Raw genomic sequence first — 18704 nt, forward strand, 5'->3', positions numbered from 1 at the left:
GATTCTCAATATTTAATATTTTACTACAATTCGGGTCAAGAATGTTTTTATATTGCTTTGAACGCCGTATGGATTTCGATGACGTCATATCACGTGATCGGGTGATCGCGAAAGTAAAAAGAAAACAAAAAATACTGGAACGGAGAACCAATAAAGAAAGAGAATTACACAGTAATATTGCAAACAGTTTTACAAATGTACTGTTTTATGGACAAAATTGATTGCTGTCTTTTATTTATTTATTTGCACAGTCCTTTCCGTGATATTTCATAAAAGGCTGTGTTTTACCCGTCTTCTGTTAATAACAAACGTTATCAAAAGACGCATGTGATCAATAAGTTTGTCTTTTTCATCATCTCTCATGAACAGACTCAATAAAACCTACCCAGCCATTATATTTTTGTTGCTTCATTGTGTCTTATGCGTTCAAAGGATCTTTTCACATAAATTATCTTATTTGAGCCACACCATGAGAAAACCAACATAGTGCATTTGCCACCAGCATGGATCCAGACCAGCCTGCGCATCCACGCAGTCTGGTCAGGGTCCATGCTGTTCGCTTTCAAAGCCTATTGCAATTAGACAAACTGTTAGCAAACAACATGAATCCTGATCAGACGACGCGGATGCGCAGGCAGGTCTGGATCCATGCTGGTCGCAAATGCATTATGTTGGTTTTCTCATGGTGTGGCTCATTTGTTATCTACTCTTTACGGAATAAAAGAAAAATATCAACATGACTTTCAGAACTTACGATATTTTTTCGAAAACTGAAAAGATCTTTCTAATCAAAGGAGAAAAATGAACAAATACTATTTCAAATGTATACAAATTCATAGGCGTAAAGATCGCGTTATGTAGTCGAACAATGTGTTAGACTAGAGAAATAGTCCAAATCGTTCAAACAAACGCAGTAAAATTATATTCCTAGGCCATGTCTTGAGGATTTACAATACTTTTCAATGTAAAAAGAAACGCATGAACTTGAAAAAACATAATACCACTGCAAAATTGTAAAAGGTAAACAGACTATAATGTATCTTTACAGGAAATCAGTCGTATATGAGTTAGTATATCTTAACTACTGAATATGTTCTCTGATATCACAGTGACTTTACCAGTAACATGATTATCAACTTATTTATTAGGTAGACTTCTACTAATTAATGTAAACAGTCATGCTCCTCCGTTAAAGAATGCGTCCTTTAGGGATTTGAAATAGTGTTAGTGGAAAGCCTATCAACCCTGTGTTGAAACTCCTGGCATACTTTACAAATTAATCCATTAAATTGAAATACAATGAAGTTTGTTTGTTTTTAAGCGTATTAATAGTCGCCATCGGTAACACTTTCTTTAGCGTATAGCATACACACACACAGGGCACTAATGTTAATAATTTTAGCGGAGGAGAATGGGCTGGAACTCACGATCCCTGATTTCGTAGTCAGTGTTACTAACTGGCCACCGGATCCTTCCGTCCGCTCTTCCATCAAAGTAGTACAAACCATCTAATCATTTATGACTGCGATAGGATTGGGACTAAGTTAAGTCTACTACATATCTTTCGAAATCTTCTGATCAGTAAGAACTGGTTCCACTTCTAAATATTTTCAGAGCAATATCGTTTGAGTAAATTACTGCCAGTACTGTTCAGTTCCTTCCATTTTATGAAGTTATAAATCAGTAAAGTACTTTGCAATGATTTTTAAATAGTGGTACATGAATATGTATAGAATAAGGGAGACAACTTTTAAAGGTTAAGTCACGACTTTATAAAAGTAAGCAGTCTTGTTAAGTATGAAAAGCCCGACTCATTCCGGCTTGGCTTTCTACCAAACTTCAAAATGAAGAGGTTTAAGGTATCCGATCCACAAATACGAGATAACATTTCGATGCCTGGTGACCCCATGTTTTTTTTTTTTCTCTCTCTCTCTCTTTAGCATAATTTGAAAGAGCTGTGGCTTCTGAACAAGAATTAGTAAATAATCTGACCACGATAATAAGCAAGAATCACTACTTACGTGTTTTTACTGCCAAATGATAAAAAACTTACACCGTATTAACTGGATTTCTATTGAAGTATCATTGAAAACTATCAAATAAGAAAATAAAAAATAATATTTGTAACGTATTTTCGTCATGCAAATGATATTTCTTTTTCAATAGACAATACACTTCCAAACGAGACCAAAATTATATGAGCTTACCAGGCATCAATATTTGATATATTTTAATCGCCCTGATTACTTGTGGACCGGATACCTTAAATGTATCTCATTTATATTTTTCAACGCTCGAAACGCGAATGACGGTGATATTGTGGGATACATTTTATTATACCGCGCTAGTCGTCCAAGATAAAATTAGATCAAATTTTAAATGTTTACACATTTATATGTTAAACAACACAACTGATTATAGTTTTTCTAATTCTAGAATTTTACAATTTGGATCCAAATGTATTCCACTTTATGACAGCTTACTGTTTCACATTTAACATTTTATTCATTTATTATTTTGTTTTAACACTAGTCTTAAAGTTGTCCTCCCATTTCCAAAGGAGTAGTTTTTAGCATGTCTTCCTTTAAAGTTATACGAAAGTGAAAGTTCATGTTACATTGCCATATTACAATGTACGGCGAATTCTTCCGTGTTGTTTGCTGTAATATGATTTAACTTTTGATTCAGCTGTAAATTTCACAAGATGTCAGTTTGATATAAAAAGAGTTTGATAAACTATTTAATCCTTGAAACTTTCGAACATATCTCTCGCAACGTAGCAACGTGCATAAAGTAGTAACGCAAATTAATAAATGCTTTTGAATGAATGAATAACTTTCATGAATACAGTAATTAAGCGATATATTATTTCGAATATATAAAAGGCGTTTTTAGATAATTTACATCCAAAGTAGGTATTTTCGCCTGAAGCATCATTGCTTAATGTGTTATTCTATACGTCATGCATACATTCATTAAAACGTTTATTTCGTTTAAATTTATAACAATTCCAAGTGATATGCTTTAGTTATGTGCAACTTTATGTATAAGTCATAGCAATGAAATCAACAAACAGGCGGTTTGACTAAATCTGTCCATCATGAGGGATTAACACTTAGCCTGCTGGTGGCAATTGATTCTGCCTTTGTGACCAGTGCAGACCAAGAACTGCACTGTTCGCTATTCAGTCAGTTATTTTTCAATGATCACCCCTTCGAATAATAAATGGTACTGTCCGTATTGACAGATGGACTAGTTCATTATAGAAATTTAGCAGGGTAAGGGTTAGTGAAAAACGCTGCACCCATTACATGCCCTTTCAAAGTCACTCTGTGATACAATTACATTTAATGGTTTCATGATCCTAAGGGATCAGAAAAAGTTACAACACCGAGTCTAAAAACGAGGCGACACACAAATGAAGTCTATCATAAATATAATATTTAATGAACCTTATTATCTTTAAGGTATAATAATGAGTGTAAATTAATGGGTAACATACTAAATAACTAATATTTTTTAAACCAAGTTAAATTTAAGTTATTATTGACACATTATTAGAATATTCTTCTTGTCAACAATAGTAAGCAAAATTGATTACGTGTTTACACCACAAGATTGATTTATAGGGTCTCTTACAACAAGATTATCAAAATTAATTCGGTTTGTTTGTTTCCTGGTTTGGTCTCATCTGTATACTGTAAACACAAAAAATGAAACCACGAACATAAATGATATTTAACTAGAAATTGCTTTAATAACAAGCGCATGTCTCCGCATACCGCTTCAATACATAGAAGGACGAACTTATTTATTATATGTTGGCATATCACATAGAGATGCGTTTGTTTTGAAAAGGATGACTGATTAATGCGATATGCATATGTGCCAAGTTATCTGAGGGTGACTTAAATGTTGACACAAAACTTGTATATAGTCTCACGGTACGACGTTGACCTTGAAAAGCATTACGAATTGTCTGCAACCTTTGTTCTGCAAGTCATTTCACTATGTTTGACATTTATGCAACTTACAAGAAATTAAATGATATAGAGCGGACACGAAACACTGCTTTACAAATATCTGATCTTTGATCTCAGCACGACATTGACCTTGAGCTAGTAGGAATGAAAGTGTTGTTATGCAAACCGGTTTATTATGGAACAGGTTTAATTGTGGAGACTATATATGCCAAGTGTAATGAAACTCTATGGGGAAAAAAGATATAAACCTTACACGAAAAGCTGCGCCTATTCAAACATTAATCTGATTGTACGACATAGACACTGAATCGATGTGACATCAATTTGTGTTCGTCCCCTTCTTTCAGTATGGTAAATGTGTGTGCCAATTGTTATAGATAGAAGATGACCGGAAAACGCAACATATCTCCCAAGAATTTTGGGTTGATATGTTTTAATTGTTCACAAAATGTGATATTATGCTGACGAGTCGTGACCGATGTTGAAACAAAAAGGTTCGTATAATATGTTTAATGTATTAATGACCAGATCCACGATTGGTCATGATCTTAACGACAGAGGCTTGTCATAGTAAACAGTGCCAACTCAAAATACAACCACATCTAAACGTAAATCATTCTAGGTATAGATTCTACATGTTAACTACATTTTGTAATTCATACTAAGGAACTCGCGTTTTTAATAGCGTTTAATATAGATGTACAAAACTGGTATTGTAAAAAATTTTGTCCGTCATGCTTGAAGCGATCTCAGATTACATGTAGGTAATTAGAATATGAAGTTTGTTTCTCAACGAATACACATTTAAAACTTGAAAATATTTATTAAAGAGTATTAAAAAGTAAAATCCAATTCATTTTCATAATTATTACACGACGATTCAGACAATATAATTTATATCAAAGGGAAAAAAAGACTGCTAGCATCATCTGTAAAAGAAACTAGCGCGCAATATAACTCATGTACATTTCCATGAATTTCAAACATATCGTTTTCAACTTTCCTTTTTAGTTTCTCTTCATGTGATAATCAAATTGGAAATTGTGCTTTGTTTATATATGACACGAAGAAAACCTAATTAAGTAATTAGGTACTGATTACGTTCGGGCAAGATTTTTTCTGTTAAAATGTTTCGGGACTTTCCAAAGTAATATAACAAAATTGTTAATGCTATATCAGGTTTCCTTTTTAAATTAATTGTAAATTTATTACAAGGTTGTGTATTTCGGTTCGGCACTTTGTAGTTTTGAAATAGAATAAAAAAAAATGATATGATAACAAAAGACAAAATGTAAAATTGAATAAAACAATGAGCATACATTACATACAAATTAATTAGTTTCAATTCATACCAAATACATTAGTATCATGTAAAGTTCAAGAAAAACTGAACGCACCTCCGAGTGTCATTTGAGACACATGAGGTCTGAGTTGAACCAGTGACATTCTAAACGCTGGCTCAATATTGTACTTACCATTCATAAACATTTCACATCTAACAATGCGCTCTTCAACCTAAAATTAACTAAGATTGTGATCAGAGGTCCCCTTACACCTGGAATGCTAAAGAATCAGGGGACATTCTGGAATTGGAGTGTCTGCTCTATCTTGCACTATCCCCAGAGTTACATAGATATATATAAGATATATGGTTTAAAGTATGGTTTTATAACCAAGTCTCTTTTATTAAAATGTTGTGGTAAGAAAACATAACTCAATGACGCTGCATAATTAAAGATATATGGAGCCCCTATACAATTCCAAACAAATAAACAACAGTAATATATAATTGAATTAATGATAAAGCCACAGTTGAATTTTTTTTGCAAACGTACGCATTTAACTGAAGTTTAATGAATAGTATTTCGACATAACTTAAACCTACAAAAATGTTGATATTTAATAAAATGAATATTAGATTTAATATTTCCTTGTTATCAATCAAAAAGAAAAAGTGAAACTTTCCGTTTCCAAAATTACATCCGTAGACGAGAGGTGTTTTCCCATGAACCGGATCTAACGCTAAATATATACGTCGCGTTCGCAATGCTACGTTCATACACGGCGACACGTTAGTTTGTTACACTTAAGGAACACGAAGAAAGTTCAGGTTAGATATAATTTAAATGGTTTTATTTTGATGTTTAAATTGCTAGATTATTTCATACAATAACATATAATATAGACATTGCTACTATACCATCAAATTATAATACATGTCGCAAACAGTCAGTCTGTATGAAAAGTTGAGAATATATAGCAAATTTGAATAAAGTATTTTAGTAGTTTGAAAAGCGAAAATTAAACTTAGTACTGGCGGGGAACCAGGAAACACCAGGAATCATTAGATAATTGAAATATTGCATGAAACGATTAAATCAAGAAATACATTGAAGTTACGTTAGGCTTTTAATATTTATAATGTTAAAAAAATAAAACAGCTGTTTAAATTTGGATTATGCATAATTACATTGTTTGCAGAGCACTAAATGAGCTTAAATGCTACCATAAAGAAAGATAATAAAGAAAAATTGGTTCAATAATACTATGTTAATGAACTATTTCAATGTATGACATGCATGCGAGATGAAGATTACAGGGAAAACAAGAAATAACAAGAATTTAACAAAGTTTATATCTTTAACAATGTTGTGAACGCCATCACGATCTTTGAACACAATTTACGTTCTTACCAAAATAATTTCATTGTGGTTAGCTCGTTCGTTTCATTGTAAGGTCAAACGTCACCGATGTTATACGTCACCGAGTTGAACGACAGCAGCAATATAAAATAAGATTCAGAGATACTTTAATCCAATTTTACTCATTATTTGTTCCATATTAGTGAGATCCGAAGATGTTTTAACCCAATTTTACTCACTATTTGCTCAAAATTAGTGAGATCCGTAAATGTTTTAATGAAATTTTACTTATTATTTATTCCATATTATATTGGATTTTTGTAACCCAATTTTACTATTTTTTTCTCTATATGAGGGAGATCTGTAATTACTTTAACCCACTTTTCAATCATAATTTGTTCCATATAAGTGAGATCCGGAAATATTTTAATCAAATTTTACTCTTAATCATTATTTGTCATATACCGAGAAATACTAGTCTCGTGGATATTCATCGCCATGGAATATCTAGATATTTCCACTTAGTGTTACAAATATGCGATATGTCCATACATATGTGATGGTCAATCACTTACATCCACGAAGCATGCAAAAAATATACTTAAGAACATTACAGTGCACAAAAACATCATTAGGTGACATTGATAAGATATGTAACAAGTATTTCCTGATCTTCATCTACTTGTCTAATGTATTTTAGAAAACAGCCAAAGTTTCGTTTTCCCTAATGCACAAGGAATTTTAGCAGTTTTCGTGATATAAATATAATTAATTTCAAAATAATATAACACTGGGAAACTCTGTAAAGTTCTGCAATTGTTTCATTATCCTACAAAAGTTTAAACATCGACTAATTATTATCTATTTCAGACAAAAATGAAGTTCTTCAAATATTTTCTCATTACCATTGTAATCATAGCCTTAATAGACCCGACAGAGGGATGGCTAAGGAAACAACTGAGAAAGCTCGGGAGAAGTATCAAGAAGGCGGTAAAGAACGTCAAAAAAGCTGGTTGCAGGGTAAGTAACAATTATATAAGGACATGTTTAAGTTTCCGGCTTCTTCTTAAAGTTTAATTATCATTTGTATTTTCTTAATATAATTCTGTACTGTGTTGTTTCCTTTAACCTTTAAAGTTACGTTTGCTTTCATAATCATAAAAAATGTAATCAGAAGTAACAGTAGTCACTTTTAATTATTGAAATTTTACAGGTTGATAAGGCTGCATGCTTTTGGTGAATATGGACAATTGTCATCCTAACAAATGTTTGCTTCCACTAAGAATTTGGCTACAATTTTTAGTCAAGCGTTATTATATTGAAAAAGAAACAGCGTAAAAAAATGAAACAAGTTCCACATCAGTCTGAAAAAACAACAACAAAGTTTCTTTCTTTAATTCTCTGTCAGCTTCTGCCGTGTTTAGAGAAAGATTAATTGTTAATAATACGTCTTACCTTATCCGTATTTTAGGTATTGTTTGGTGTCGGTTGTCCTGCCGCAGTGGGGGCCCTTGGTACAGCCTTAGCGTCCGGAACTTCTGGTATAGGATCTGCAATCGTGGCAGTAGGTGTATCAGCGGGTACAAATGCTTGCCATGTGAGAAAAGAGAGATGCAAAAGAAGTGTAAGTATAATAACCGAAGTGCAGAAGTGTACATTTTTTGTTTTATTTTGTTGGGTTTAACGTCGGCGCATAATTATAAGTCATATGGCGAATTTCTAGCTTTTATGGTGTACGGGCGGGCACCTTGGTAGAACTGCTGAATTTCCGTTAGCCAGCTTGATTGCTTCCTCACATGAAGAATTCAACGCCCCTCACATCGGTGAGGGGCAAGTGATTCAAAGTCAGTGTCTTTTACCACTCGGCCGCGGAGGCCGCTAGAAGTGTAAATATACTGAGAGTATAAGCGCTATTTTATAGACAAATTCATAGTGGAAGTCTGTGTCCGCTCGTAAGAAATTATTACTATGTGTATGAGACGGAAGCTTTCACATGTGACTAACAAAATATGCTACAAGCCGATTTATTATCTTGTGGTAGGGATAAATCCACATCATGATAAATATCTAATATCTGTTGGTATAATTAAAACCACATTAATTTAGATGGTTCACCGAAAAACATGGTTCTATGTTTATTAGCGGTAAAAGTCAGTGCAGAGCTATAAATTTTATAAAATGATGAACAATGTGACAGACGCCGAATATTTAAAACATGCCACGAATGTCAGTTCATTTTTGTCTTAGGTTGAAATGACTGAAATTCTGCTCCCATTTTCCGACGAGATGTCGGACTACGATATGAACGGTGATAAGCTGATCACATACAAAGAGTTTCAGTTGGCTGTGTTACGAAGCGTAAACCTGGCAGATCCAGAGGAACTTCGTGAGCCCTTTGCATTCGCTGACTTTGATGGTAATCTTTTTATTGTACATTGTACGCAATACCATTTTATTTAGTAGCACATTAGAAGCACTTACATAATATCTATTATGTTATTATGCAGAGTTGGACATTCTCATTTACGGATTTATTATAAACGTAATGTTTAAAAACGCTACTACCTTGCAACTTTTTGAGCGTATTCTTACATCTAGCAGGACAGTGACTTTAAAAAGGGAAAAACAATTTTACTATTAAAGACTCGCAAATTAACAAAGCAAATGGTAAAACGATATATTAACAAAGCTGGTATTATTTTGTATGTCTAAACTGGTAGACAAATACAACTGATATTGTTTAGATCACTTAAACTCAAAAACAGTTGTTTTTACATAAAGGTCTACTTTTCTGTCCATTTAAAGATATATTTTGCCCAGATTTCATATTTGCAAACAAGAACAATTACTACAAAGTTTCTATGTAAACGTAAAATTAATATTTTTATTTGTATAAACAGTTATGCGTATTATGTTTAAGATAGGTCAAACCTTAAGTAAATATCTACTATATATATTGTAGTGAAAGATGAACATAGGATATCTTTAATAATTTCAGTCACTCACATCATTGTTTATATGCTAAGTGCAAACACTGTTTCTTTCAGTATAACGTGTATATTTTCTTTGACTTTCAGGAGATGGTATTTTAGATTCTTACGAATTTAACGGAGCTCCATTTTTATTCGCACGTATGTAATAGTTATCTTTCAACGGTATCTTCTTACTACGTTAAAAGTCGTAGTTTTAACTTAGAATATGAATCAGTTTCCTAATGAGGTACATATTTAACAGGAAACGAGTTTTGAAGGTTGCGACGAAAAAGAAACTACAATTAGATACCATAATTTTACCTTCCTCATTGTACCCGCTTTATTCATGAAACATGGTCGTTATCCCGCCTATAATCTAATGAATGCAATACCTTTTCAAGAACTTAACAAAATCTTTTGTAATTTTCTTTAATCTAACTCCATTCCATTCACGTTATAAAAAGATGTTGGACAAGTATGTCCTGAGAGCTTAAGTCCCTGTATCGTTATAACAATTTGTATTTAGTCTTTTTCATTTTTTATTTTTCAGACGCATCCTCAGTAAGCCGAAATGTTAGCACAGCCGCTTAGCAACATAACATCAATCATTACATTTTTTTTCTTGTTTGGGGGGACTTAGAGTTGCCATTGTCCACCCGTCCAAATTTGTGTAGTGTAGTTCCCTAAAATATTTAACCCATGGTCATCAAACCTCACATACTTATTATTCAGCATGTGAAGTTGTGTATCTGATGTTTTAATTGGGATCTAACATGCCCAGACCGAAGTTTTGGCCCTTAGCTTAGACAAAAGTATGCATAAAGGCATAGAATTTTGTGTCCCACGTATCTTAAAACGTATTTGATCTAGGGCCATGGAACATAATAGGAATATCATTCAGCATGAGAAGTTGTGCACCTGGTTTTTGTTTGGGACTTCTATCATTCAGACCAGAATTATGGCACTTGATTAAGTAAAAAATAAACATAAATGGCATACAAGTTTGTCTCGAATGTATCTCAAAAACGATTTAACTTAGAGTCATAAAACATTACAGGATTGTTATATAGCATATTAAGTTGTGTACCTGGTGTTTTCTTTGGGATTTAACTCAGCTAGACCAAAGTTATGATCCTGGATTTAACGAAAAATGGACATTGAGTGCTTCAAAGTTTGATTTGCATATACATGTATTTTAAAAAAATGCTTTCACATAGTCACGAATCCATGTACTGTGACAGGAAGTAGAAGCACTTATGTCAAGTGGACACACATCTAGAATTTCTTTAATTTTTATTGCCTAGATATTCTTTTTTAAACCAAGTTTTGTAAAATAATTACTATTTTACGTTTTTACGTTATTTTCTATGCATCATTGTGATAATAAATTGGGAAACATGTATCTATGTTTGTGGTATTTCACAAAAACTGATTAAATTGTACGGAAACATGTAGGGAACATCTATTATATTTTTATATCTTGTTCAATCAAAGTACTAGCCCGACTAATTTTTTGCCCAGCTACGGATATCTGTTCATATCCGTTAGACAAACTTTACATATATCTTGAGTTTATTATTTATTAGTCCAAACGCGTAGCATTCCAACTTTGTTTTAACTAACGACGGGTTACCGTTAGAAGCTGTATGTATACTAAACGTATGGCGAATATGGAGCGAAAGAATGGTATGCATCCCTCATGGTGATGAGATGACGTTTAATCGGAACCTGTACTTGTGTAAATATCTATTGTGAGCACCGCAAGAAGCTGTCAGAGAGACATACCAGTATACGCGTCTGGATAAATCGAAGCCTGACACAATGCACCTCTCAATGGAGAGGAGTAAGGGATGGGAACCAACACTTTAAACTGGGCTGAGACGTGGAAAGTAGCCAGACAACCATTTGTAGCGATCAGACGGGTGAGGGATAAGGACGAGATGGGTTCGAGCGAGAAAATACGTTTACCTGACTGCTGCTTCATGCTGATACACTCCTAACTTTAAGTGTAGGCTATCGTAGAAGCTCACCTCTACCTTCACTCTCCAACTGTTACGGCTAAATTCCCTCCTACATTCGTTGCTGCTTACTATATACTGTATATATTATGAATAATATGTTGCATTGACCGTAGATTTCCATCCTATCTCACGTCTCTCCTTGGTGAGTGAATTCCTTTCGCTCTCTTCATACCTTATCAGTACTGTTTGATTTCTTCGAGCGGATATCAGAAGATATTTTTTTTGAAAATCAGAAATGGTATTGTTTATTATTTTTTTAAGAAAGGTATGTTTTTAACATAATCTTGAAATGCAAATTTTGTAGTTCAAGGCAGAATTATTGCTCTTGCCTGTAACAAATTTTACATTATAAGTAAAATAATTTCTGTGTTTGGCAGTCTAGAAGTGTTGGTTCTTTCCCTATTTCTTTTTTTTTACGGTTAAAATCACATCGAGGAAATTTTATGTCACATTGCGTTGTTCTAGTTTTTTGTGTGGCCTGGGAGAATACCACATGTACCGGTATTTTTTATAGAATCTTTCAAAAGTTATAGCTGAATGACTCCGCACAAGGAAAGAATTCTACCTCCAAATTGAGTCACTAGTGTTATGTAAACCCACAGCGGTGAAGGGCAAGTCGCAGATATTAACCACCCAGTCAGGGATGCCCCCATATGTACTTGAGTAAAATAGGCTTATTATAATTGTATTTTATGTATAAGTTTACATGTGGTAATTTTTTATTGCTCGTCATCCACAACTTCAGTTATATAACAATTTTTTACATTTTCTATGCACAATGAGCTCAATTTTATAAATGTTACTTGTTATTGTATGTCAGCTTTACTTCGCATTCTTACTGCTTCAGCCTGAGAAAGTACACTTGACGCGAGTTTCATTGTACACAATGCTGGGGCGTGAGGGGTGTGGTGAATTGAGAAGTATTGCATGTTTTATAACTACTTAATATGAACAAACTCAGTAAAACAGAGTCTGCTTTTATATTGCTTAGTTGCATTCTATGCTTCCAAAAGATCTTAATTATTAAAAGAATTGCAATCTGTACTTTCTGTATTTTATGTATTGTATAACATTTGCATTTAATCCATTTTCGAGTGATTTTGCAAATGTCATAGCTGCATAAAATCCACGAAAACCATTGCCTCTGATGTAGAGTGAATAAACCTAAACACAAAACAAAGACTGTCGTTGTTAAACCTGATTGCCACGATTATAAACCTGTACAGTATTGTCTCATTTATCAACGGTCTCTTGTAGCGTAATGTAGAGATAGACCCTAACATTTTCATTGATAGAAATACATTAAATAAAGTCTAGAAATTGATTTCCAAGTCCTTGAAATTAACAAAATTGATTTCACAAATGTGCAATGTATGATAGTTTTGCTAATATCAATAACAGCAGTTTTAATATTTAATTCAAAGTTGTGATCCGCAAAGAATGGCAACTCTTGCCTTGGGCTAGTACTTTAAAGCAGAGATATTTATTAGTTTACTTCCCTTGCAATTACACAATAGAGTAGAAAACGAAAACGGTTTAAAACACAATAATATACATTTTTGCACAACAAAATCGTTTAGAATTTATTAATATGTGTTTGATTTAACCCTGAACCACTGGTTCCTATGATTTTGTCAACTTACTTATGGTAAAAAATAACTTTTAACAAGCCGATAATAAAATGAAATACCAGTAAGTATTTTATAGTGCAGATAATACAGTTTTGCTTGTATCGAAATGTCACAACAGAAGCACTTTTGTAATACAGAACACCTGGTAGGATTAGTAAAGGTGCAATTATATTGATCTCTTTTTCCTATGCCTACGTAATGGCCTCTAAAAGCCACATGGCACCAGTGTTGCCAGACTTGTAAAACCTGTGGTAGAACTTTCACACACATATATAAGATCGAAGACGCAGTAGTTCGTTTCTGATGTTTATTTAATTTCAGGTAGTTAAAGAAAGTCTTTTAATACAAGTAATTTTATTGTCTCAGTGTCAATCTTTCAAATAATATTTAGCTACTGTAAAATGTTAAGAACTAATTATGTTTGAGTTGTTATTCATGAAATCTACATATTTGGAAGTAACCTAACGAGGCATAATGGTATTTTGACTTACGTTGGCAGAACCACGGTTGGTGGCTCTGCCGCCTTGCCTCCTGAATGTCTAGTACATAGATCTTTTATATGCACCGGCCAGACTGTTGATTACCAAATTAAGATGTAGTTTTCCTGGTGTTATGTCTTAACCTGCCTAGAGCTACGATAACTTGTCAGTTTTATATTTCAACACTTTTAAAAGGTAAAGAGTATGAATATATTTTCTCCAATACATTGAATAATCTAGTCTTTTAAAACAATAGTCTAGCACCCTTTTTTGAAATTACATTACACTCTACGCTTCGAATACTATTTACGACGACAAATACATGTACACCGAAACTGCTGTTACAGAAAGGAGTTGTTAGATGACTCCTGTACATCATTATTCCGGTCACAGCATCACCCTTGCATGGTTACATAGTTTCTGGGTTAGCCAAAATCCAGTCACCCTCTGTGCCAATTTTTATCTATTTAGAATAAAATATAATAATGATTTAACCACATAGTGCTTTCAGTATAGATATTTATCCGCTTCCCCGTTCTGAAAAATAAAAATATATTTTAAGATAAATTTATTGTTTACAGGAAGATAAACAAACTCTCGTTAAATTCTTCTTGTCAATAAAACTGTTTTATTATTGATTTAAAACATGTCTGCGATGTCTTGATAAGAAATAAATATTACTGTGTACGAATAAGAACTTGATGTCAAATTAAAAGATTACATTAGCTAAAATTCTCGAATAATGCAAAATGTTGGGAATGTATCATTTTGTAAGCAGTTGTGAGTACTAACAGACTTGCATTGAGTTCAGGATACATTCCTGATAGGTACGTCTGATTTAACAAGAAACAAAAATATAGCGAAATAAAGTCATTTACATCAATGAAAAAATACAACTACATTATTTTCACTTTAAATGAGCCGCACCATGAGAAAACCAATATAGTGGTTCTGCCACCAGTATTGATCCAGACTAGTCTCAGCCGCACAGTCTGGTCAGGATCCATGCTGTTCGCTAACAGTTTCTCTAATTGCAGTAGAGTTTGAAAACGAACAGCATGGATCCTGACCAGACTGCGCGGATGCTCAGGCTAGTTTGGATACATACTGGTCGCAGAACCACTGTATTGGTTTTCTCATGGCGCGGCTCAAACAGTTTTCTTAATATCATTTAAGGTGCTCGGTCATATCTAAACGGCGTTTTGTAACATTTTGTCATACAAAAACATTTGATGTCAAATTAAAAGAAAGTCATGGAAAGTATTTTGAATAATCAAAAGATTTTCATAACATATATGTTGAACATGTGTTACTGCTGGTGAAATGGAAAGTCTACGCGGTATTGCAGTTTTGAAATTGTTATAAGGTTGACATATTATATTTCATTTTATCACAGAAAGAAATAAGAAAACTATCGAATGAAAAATCTAAATAAAGTATTTTAGATTCAGTATGACACAATTCTAAATATATCGACACCACAATATTTGCTGAACATTATATATCTACCTAAAGAACGTCTCTTAATTGTTTTCTGGTACTTTTAACATGTGTAAATGTTGAGTTCTGCTCAACCCGGAGCTTACCTTAATTACAACAAAATAAGACAAATCGTTAGTTCCCTTTATTGTAACAGCATGCGACAAACAGACAGTTCCTTTTATTGTAACAAAATACGACAAACAAACGGTTCCTTTGATTGCAACAAAATGCGACAAACAGAACTTTTTTATTTAACAAAATACGACAAACAGACAGATCCTTTTATTGCAACAAAATATGCTAAACGGACTGTTCCTTTTATTGTAACAAAATGCGACAAACAGAAATTCCTTGTATTTTAACAAAATGCGACAAACAGACAGTTTCTTTAATTACAACAAAATGTACAGACAGTTCCTTTTATTGTTACAAAATACGATAAATAAACAGATCCTTTTATTGCAACAAATGCGCTAAACAGACGATTTCTTTCATTGTAACAAAATACGACAAACAGACAGTTCCTTTAATTGCAACAAAATATGACAGACAACCAGACATGGATTAATGTGATGTCTTTGTTACCTTAAGTAATTAAACAACCACAAATTGTTTTGAAACCTTTATTAATTAAAGCGTATACTGTTACTAGTAAAGAAGCAAACAGTACATCTAAATTAAGATTTTCCGAATTTAACTGCATGTACTTAACTGACACGCATTTTAATTCGACGTACGCTTTAACCTAAAGCGACGGTAGTAATTTGAGTATAATAAATTAGAATGAATATATTCATGCTATTTATCAAAAGCAAAACAAATGTGTCAAAATTAAACGTGTAGAAACAAGGTAATTTGCCTGAAACCTGATTGTGGGCTAAATTAATACGTTGGTTTAAACATCCGTTACGTAAACGACCCCGGGGCGTTACATTAGTTATACTTTTATGAAAAATACGACAAGGGACTGAATCTTAAAGACACAACCGGTTCAAACGATAATTATACCAACCATTTATGTTAGCTAAAATCAAATGTATACTAGCATATAAAACTGTATTTCGTAATTTAACAAGTCATCCTTATACAAATATCATATGCAAACGTACACAAGACCATCACATGCACGTCTCATATACAAACTTAAAAGTCAAGTGACGCGATGTAAATTTTTTTAAAGTAGACGATCAGCATCACACATTAATAAAAATATATTTACTTCTTTTATTCTTAAAAAACGAAACTCGTTCTTGTTGTTTTTTGTTTTTATTTTTGTTGTTGTTGTTGTTGTTCTTTTTTTCTTTAATTTGATATACTGACATTTGTATACATTTATTCTAGGATTTATAAGAACTGTATGAAAGTAAAACGTGTGTCTACTTAAAAAACACCGAGTCTGTTGTTATTTTCCTTTGTTCTTTCTTTACTTTCAAAGGATGATGTTCTATATATGTCTTTGTGATACCATCAGTTGATGGTTCTTTATTTCAACTAGAAAATACTGCACTCTCTATCAGCACCGTTCGACATGTCCTTTTAAAATGAAAAAAAAATATAAGAACAAGAAGTTTGTTTTAGTAAACAAATTTTGCAGTTGTAGAATTTACAAATGATAAAGTATATCATATAGATCGAATACTTCTGAATTGACTAAACAAAGGTTGATACTAATGAGTAGTTAGTTTTGCTTTTGTTGAGATTAGGGTTATACCGACACAACTTACTTTTCCACCATAAAATGCACACGTGCTCTTCAATGCATTGTTCCATCTGTGTAGAACCGCATACGTTTCGTAATACAGTTGGGCCATCTTGAAAAATATATTTTACGAAATAAAATATATTGTTGAATGGGAAACAAAGTTCCTGTCTTTATTCAAATGTTATTGCTCTTCAAAAGTGTCTTTAGCAGAGGTTGTACTTCACAAAAAAGCTATGACTGAAAGTACGTATCCTACTATACATGTGCATCCATATTCTTAGATGTTATCTCTTGTGGATTGTCGAGCTGCAGTAAAGGACCTTGGCACAGCTTGTTCTGGTAAAGCTCCACGGGAATGGAATTTTCTGGAGTGGTCCCATAAATAAAACTTGCTTGTTTTTGTTAGGCTACTTGATACACATTATTTTTGGGTTCGTTCTCAATATAGCTTGTTTGGGTTATCCATCCTTAAAACAACTTGTTCTGGTTTATCATCCTTGGCACGCCTAGCTCTGTTTAATGCTCTTGGGTCAGCTTGTACCGTAAATGCTACAGCGGGTGCCAACGCGTGCCACAACAAAAATACAAGAGCGGTGTATATATAATGACCAAAATGTGTAATAACTGATATCATCTGAACTGTTATTTAACTTGTAAAGTCATAACATATGTGACAGATTTAAAATGTTATGGATTAATTGCAATGTCCGCTCATTATAGACATTTTTTACTTTTTTAGAGAGCAGACTCCAGGCTATGAGACGCTTTATTTCATTTGGGAATACCGATATAACCTCATCATTAATGATTGATGTTGTCAAAACCGCAGTAAAGCATAATCTGTTACTAGTATACGGTGGTTGAGTGTTAAAATTGAGAATGTTTTGAAATAAACATTAACTTTATTGTACAAGTGTAAAAATGTAGTTGTTTTCAGTTAATAATCAGCATGATATATCTTCTATGTATCAGACATTTTTTTTTTTTTTTTTTTTTTTAGAAAATGCACTCATTCTTGAGTTTAAATGATATTTATAAAAGGAAGTGAAATGTAGAAGAATGTCTCTAATTTCAGCTCCTCATACTGTTTTCTGTCATTGTAATTGGTATTTTCTATCATCGGGGACTTTTGCTACACCCACACATAAGGTTGGTTGAAATACAATATCTTCAAGTAACTCATACTATGTTTATTTGTAAAGTCAAGATGGCGCCATATCCATAGCCAAAACGAGGCTGCCTTAATAGCTCTTCACATGTGCTATCCTGAAAACATAGCTATTCAAAGTACAAAATGTATAGCAGAAAATGTCCTTACGATTACAGTTCGTCATAAACTACAAGCCCTTAATTGCTAGTGGATGTGTTCGGTAATACACATGTAATATGGTGTATCATTTTAGTAAATTTGCAAGTGATTACATTTGCTCTGAATGATATTTATAGGTCATTTTTAAAGTGTTATACATGCAATGCATAAGACCAGGAAACATTCCTAAATAACAGTTGAAATAAAAGAAGTACAACAGTAGCTGTTTTATAAAAAAAAAAATCTATTTTTACACTTTTCAATTAACAAACATTTTCAAAATAGATGAAGTTAATTCATTTTATGTTATAGTAAAGATGTGTTCTCAGGATGGATGTAAAATGAATAAAAGGAAAAGAAATATAATTTCATAACACTTATAAATCAAAAATGTTTGTAAACAATAAATATAAGTTATACTTTTGCTAGGTAAAGATATATTGAAAGAATTCAAATTTGATCCATAACAACATGTTTTTTGTA

General features: G+C 32.8%; 1 protein-coding gene across 1 annotated transcript; it reads left to right on the top strand.

Annotated features, from left to right (window-relative positions):
- The first annotated feature begins 5941 nt into the window (after positions 1-5941).
- On the top strand, positions 5942-10997 carry LOC123553279 (uncharacterized). The gene is made up of 6 exons (XM_053540703.1): positions 5942-6093; positions 7496-7645; positions 8097-8249; positions 8873-9041; positions 9703-9756; positions 10148-10997. Exons 2-6 carry the CDS (start codon positions 7502-7504, stop codon positions 10186-10188), a joined length of 561 nt encoding a protein of 186 aa, XP_053396678.1. The 5' UTR covers positions 5942-6093; positions 7496-7501; the 3' UTR covers positions 10189-10997.
- Positions 10998-18704: the final 7707 nt, after the last annotated feature.

Source organism: Mercenaria mercenaria, chromosome 4 (assembly GCF_021730395.1).
Source record: "Mercenaria mercenaria strain notata chromosome 4, MADL_Memer_1, whole genome shotgun sequence".
NCBI classification, from domain to species: Eukaryota; Metazoa; Mollusca; class Bivalvia; order Venerida; family Veneridae; genus Mercenaria; species Mercenaria mercenaria.

What these genes read in the sequence shown, in the direction of transcription:
- LOC123553279 (XM_053540703.1), top strand. Translation starts at nt 7,502, where the DNA reads ATGAAGTTCTTCAAATATTTTCTCATTACCATTGTAATCATAGCCTTA. An exon ending in TCAAAAAAGCTGGTTGCAGG is followed by an intron (nt 7,646 to 8,096) that starts GTAAGTAACAAT and finishes TCCGTATTTTAG; the next exon opens with GTATTGTTTGGTGTCGGTTG. An exon ending in AGCTCCATTTTTATTCGCAC is followed by an intron (nt 9,757 to 10,147) that starts GTATGTAATAGT and finishes TTTATTTTTCAG; the next exon opens with ACGCATCCTCAGTAAGCCGA.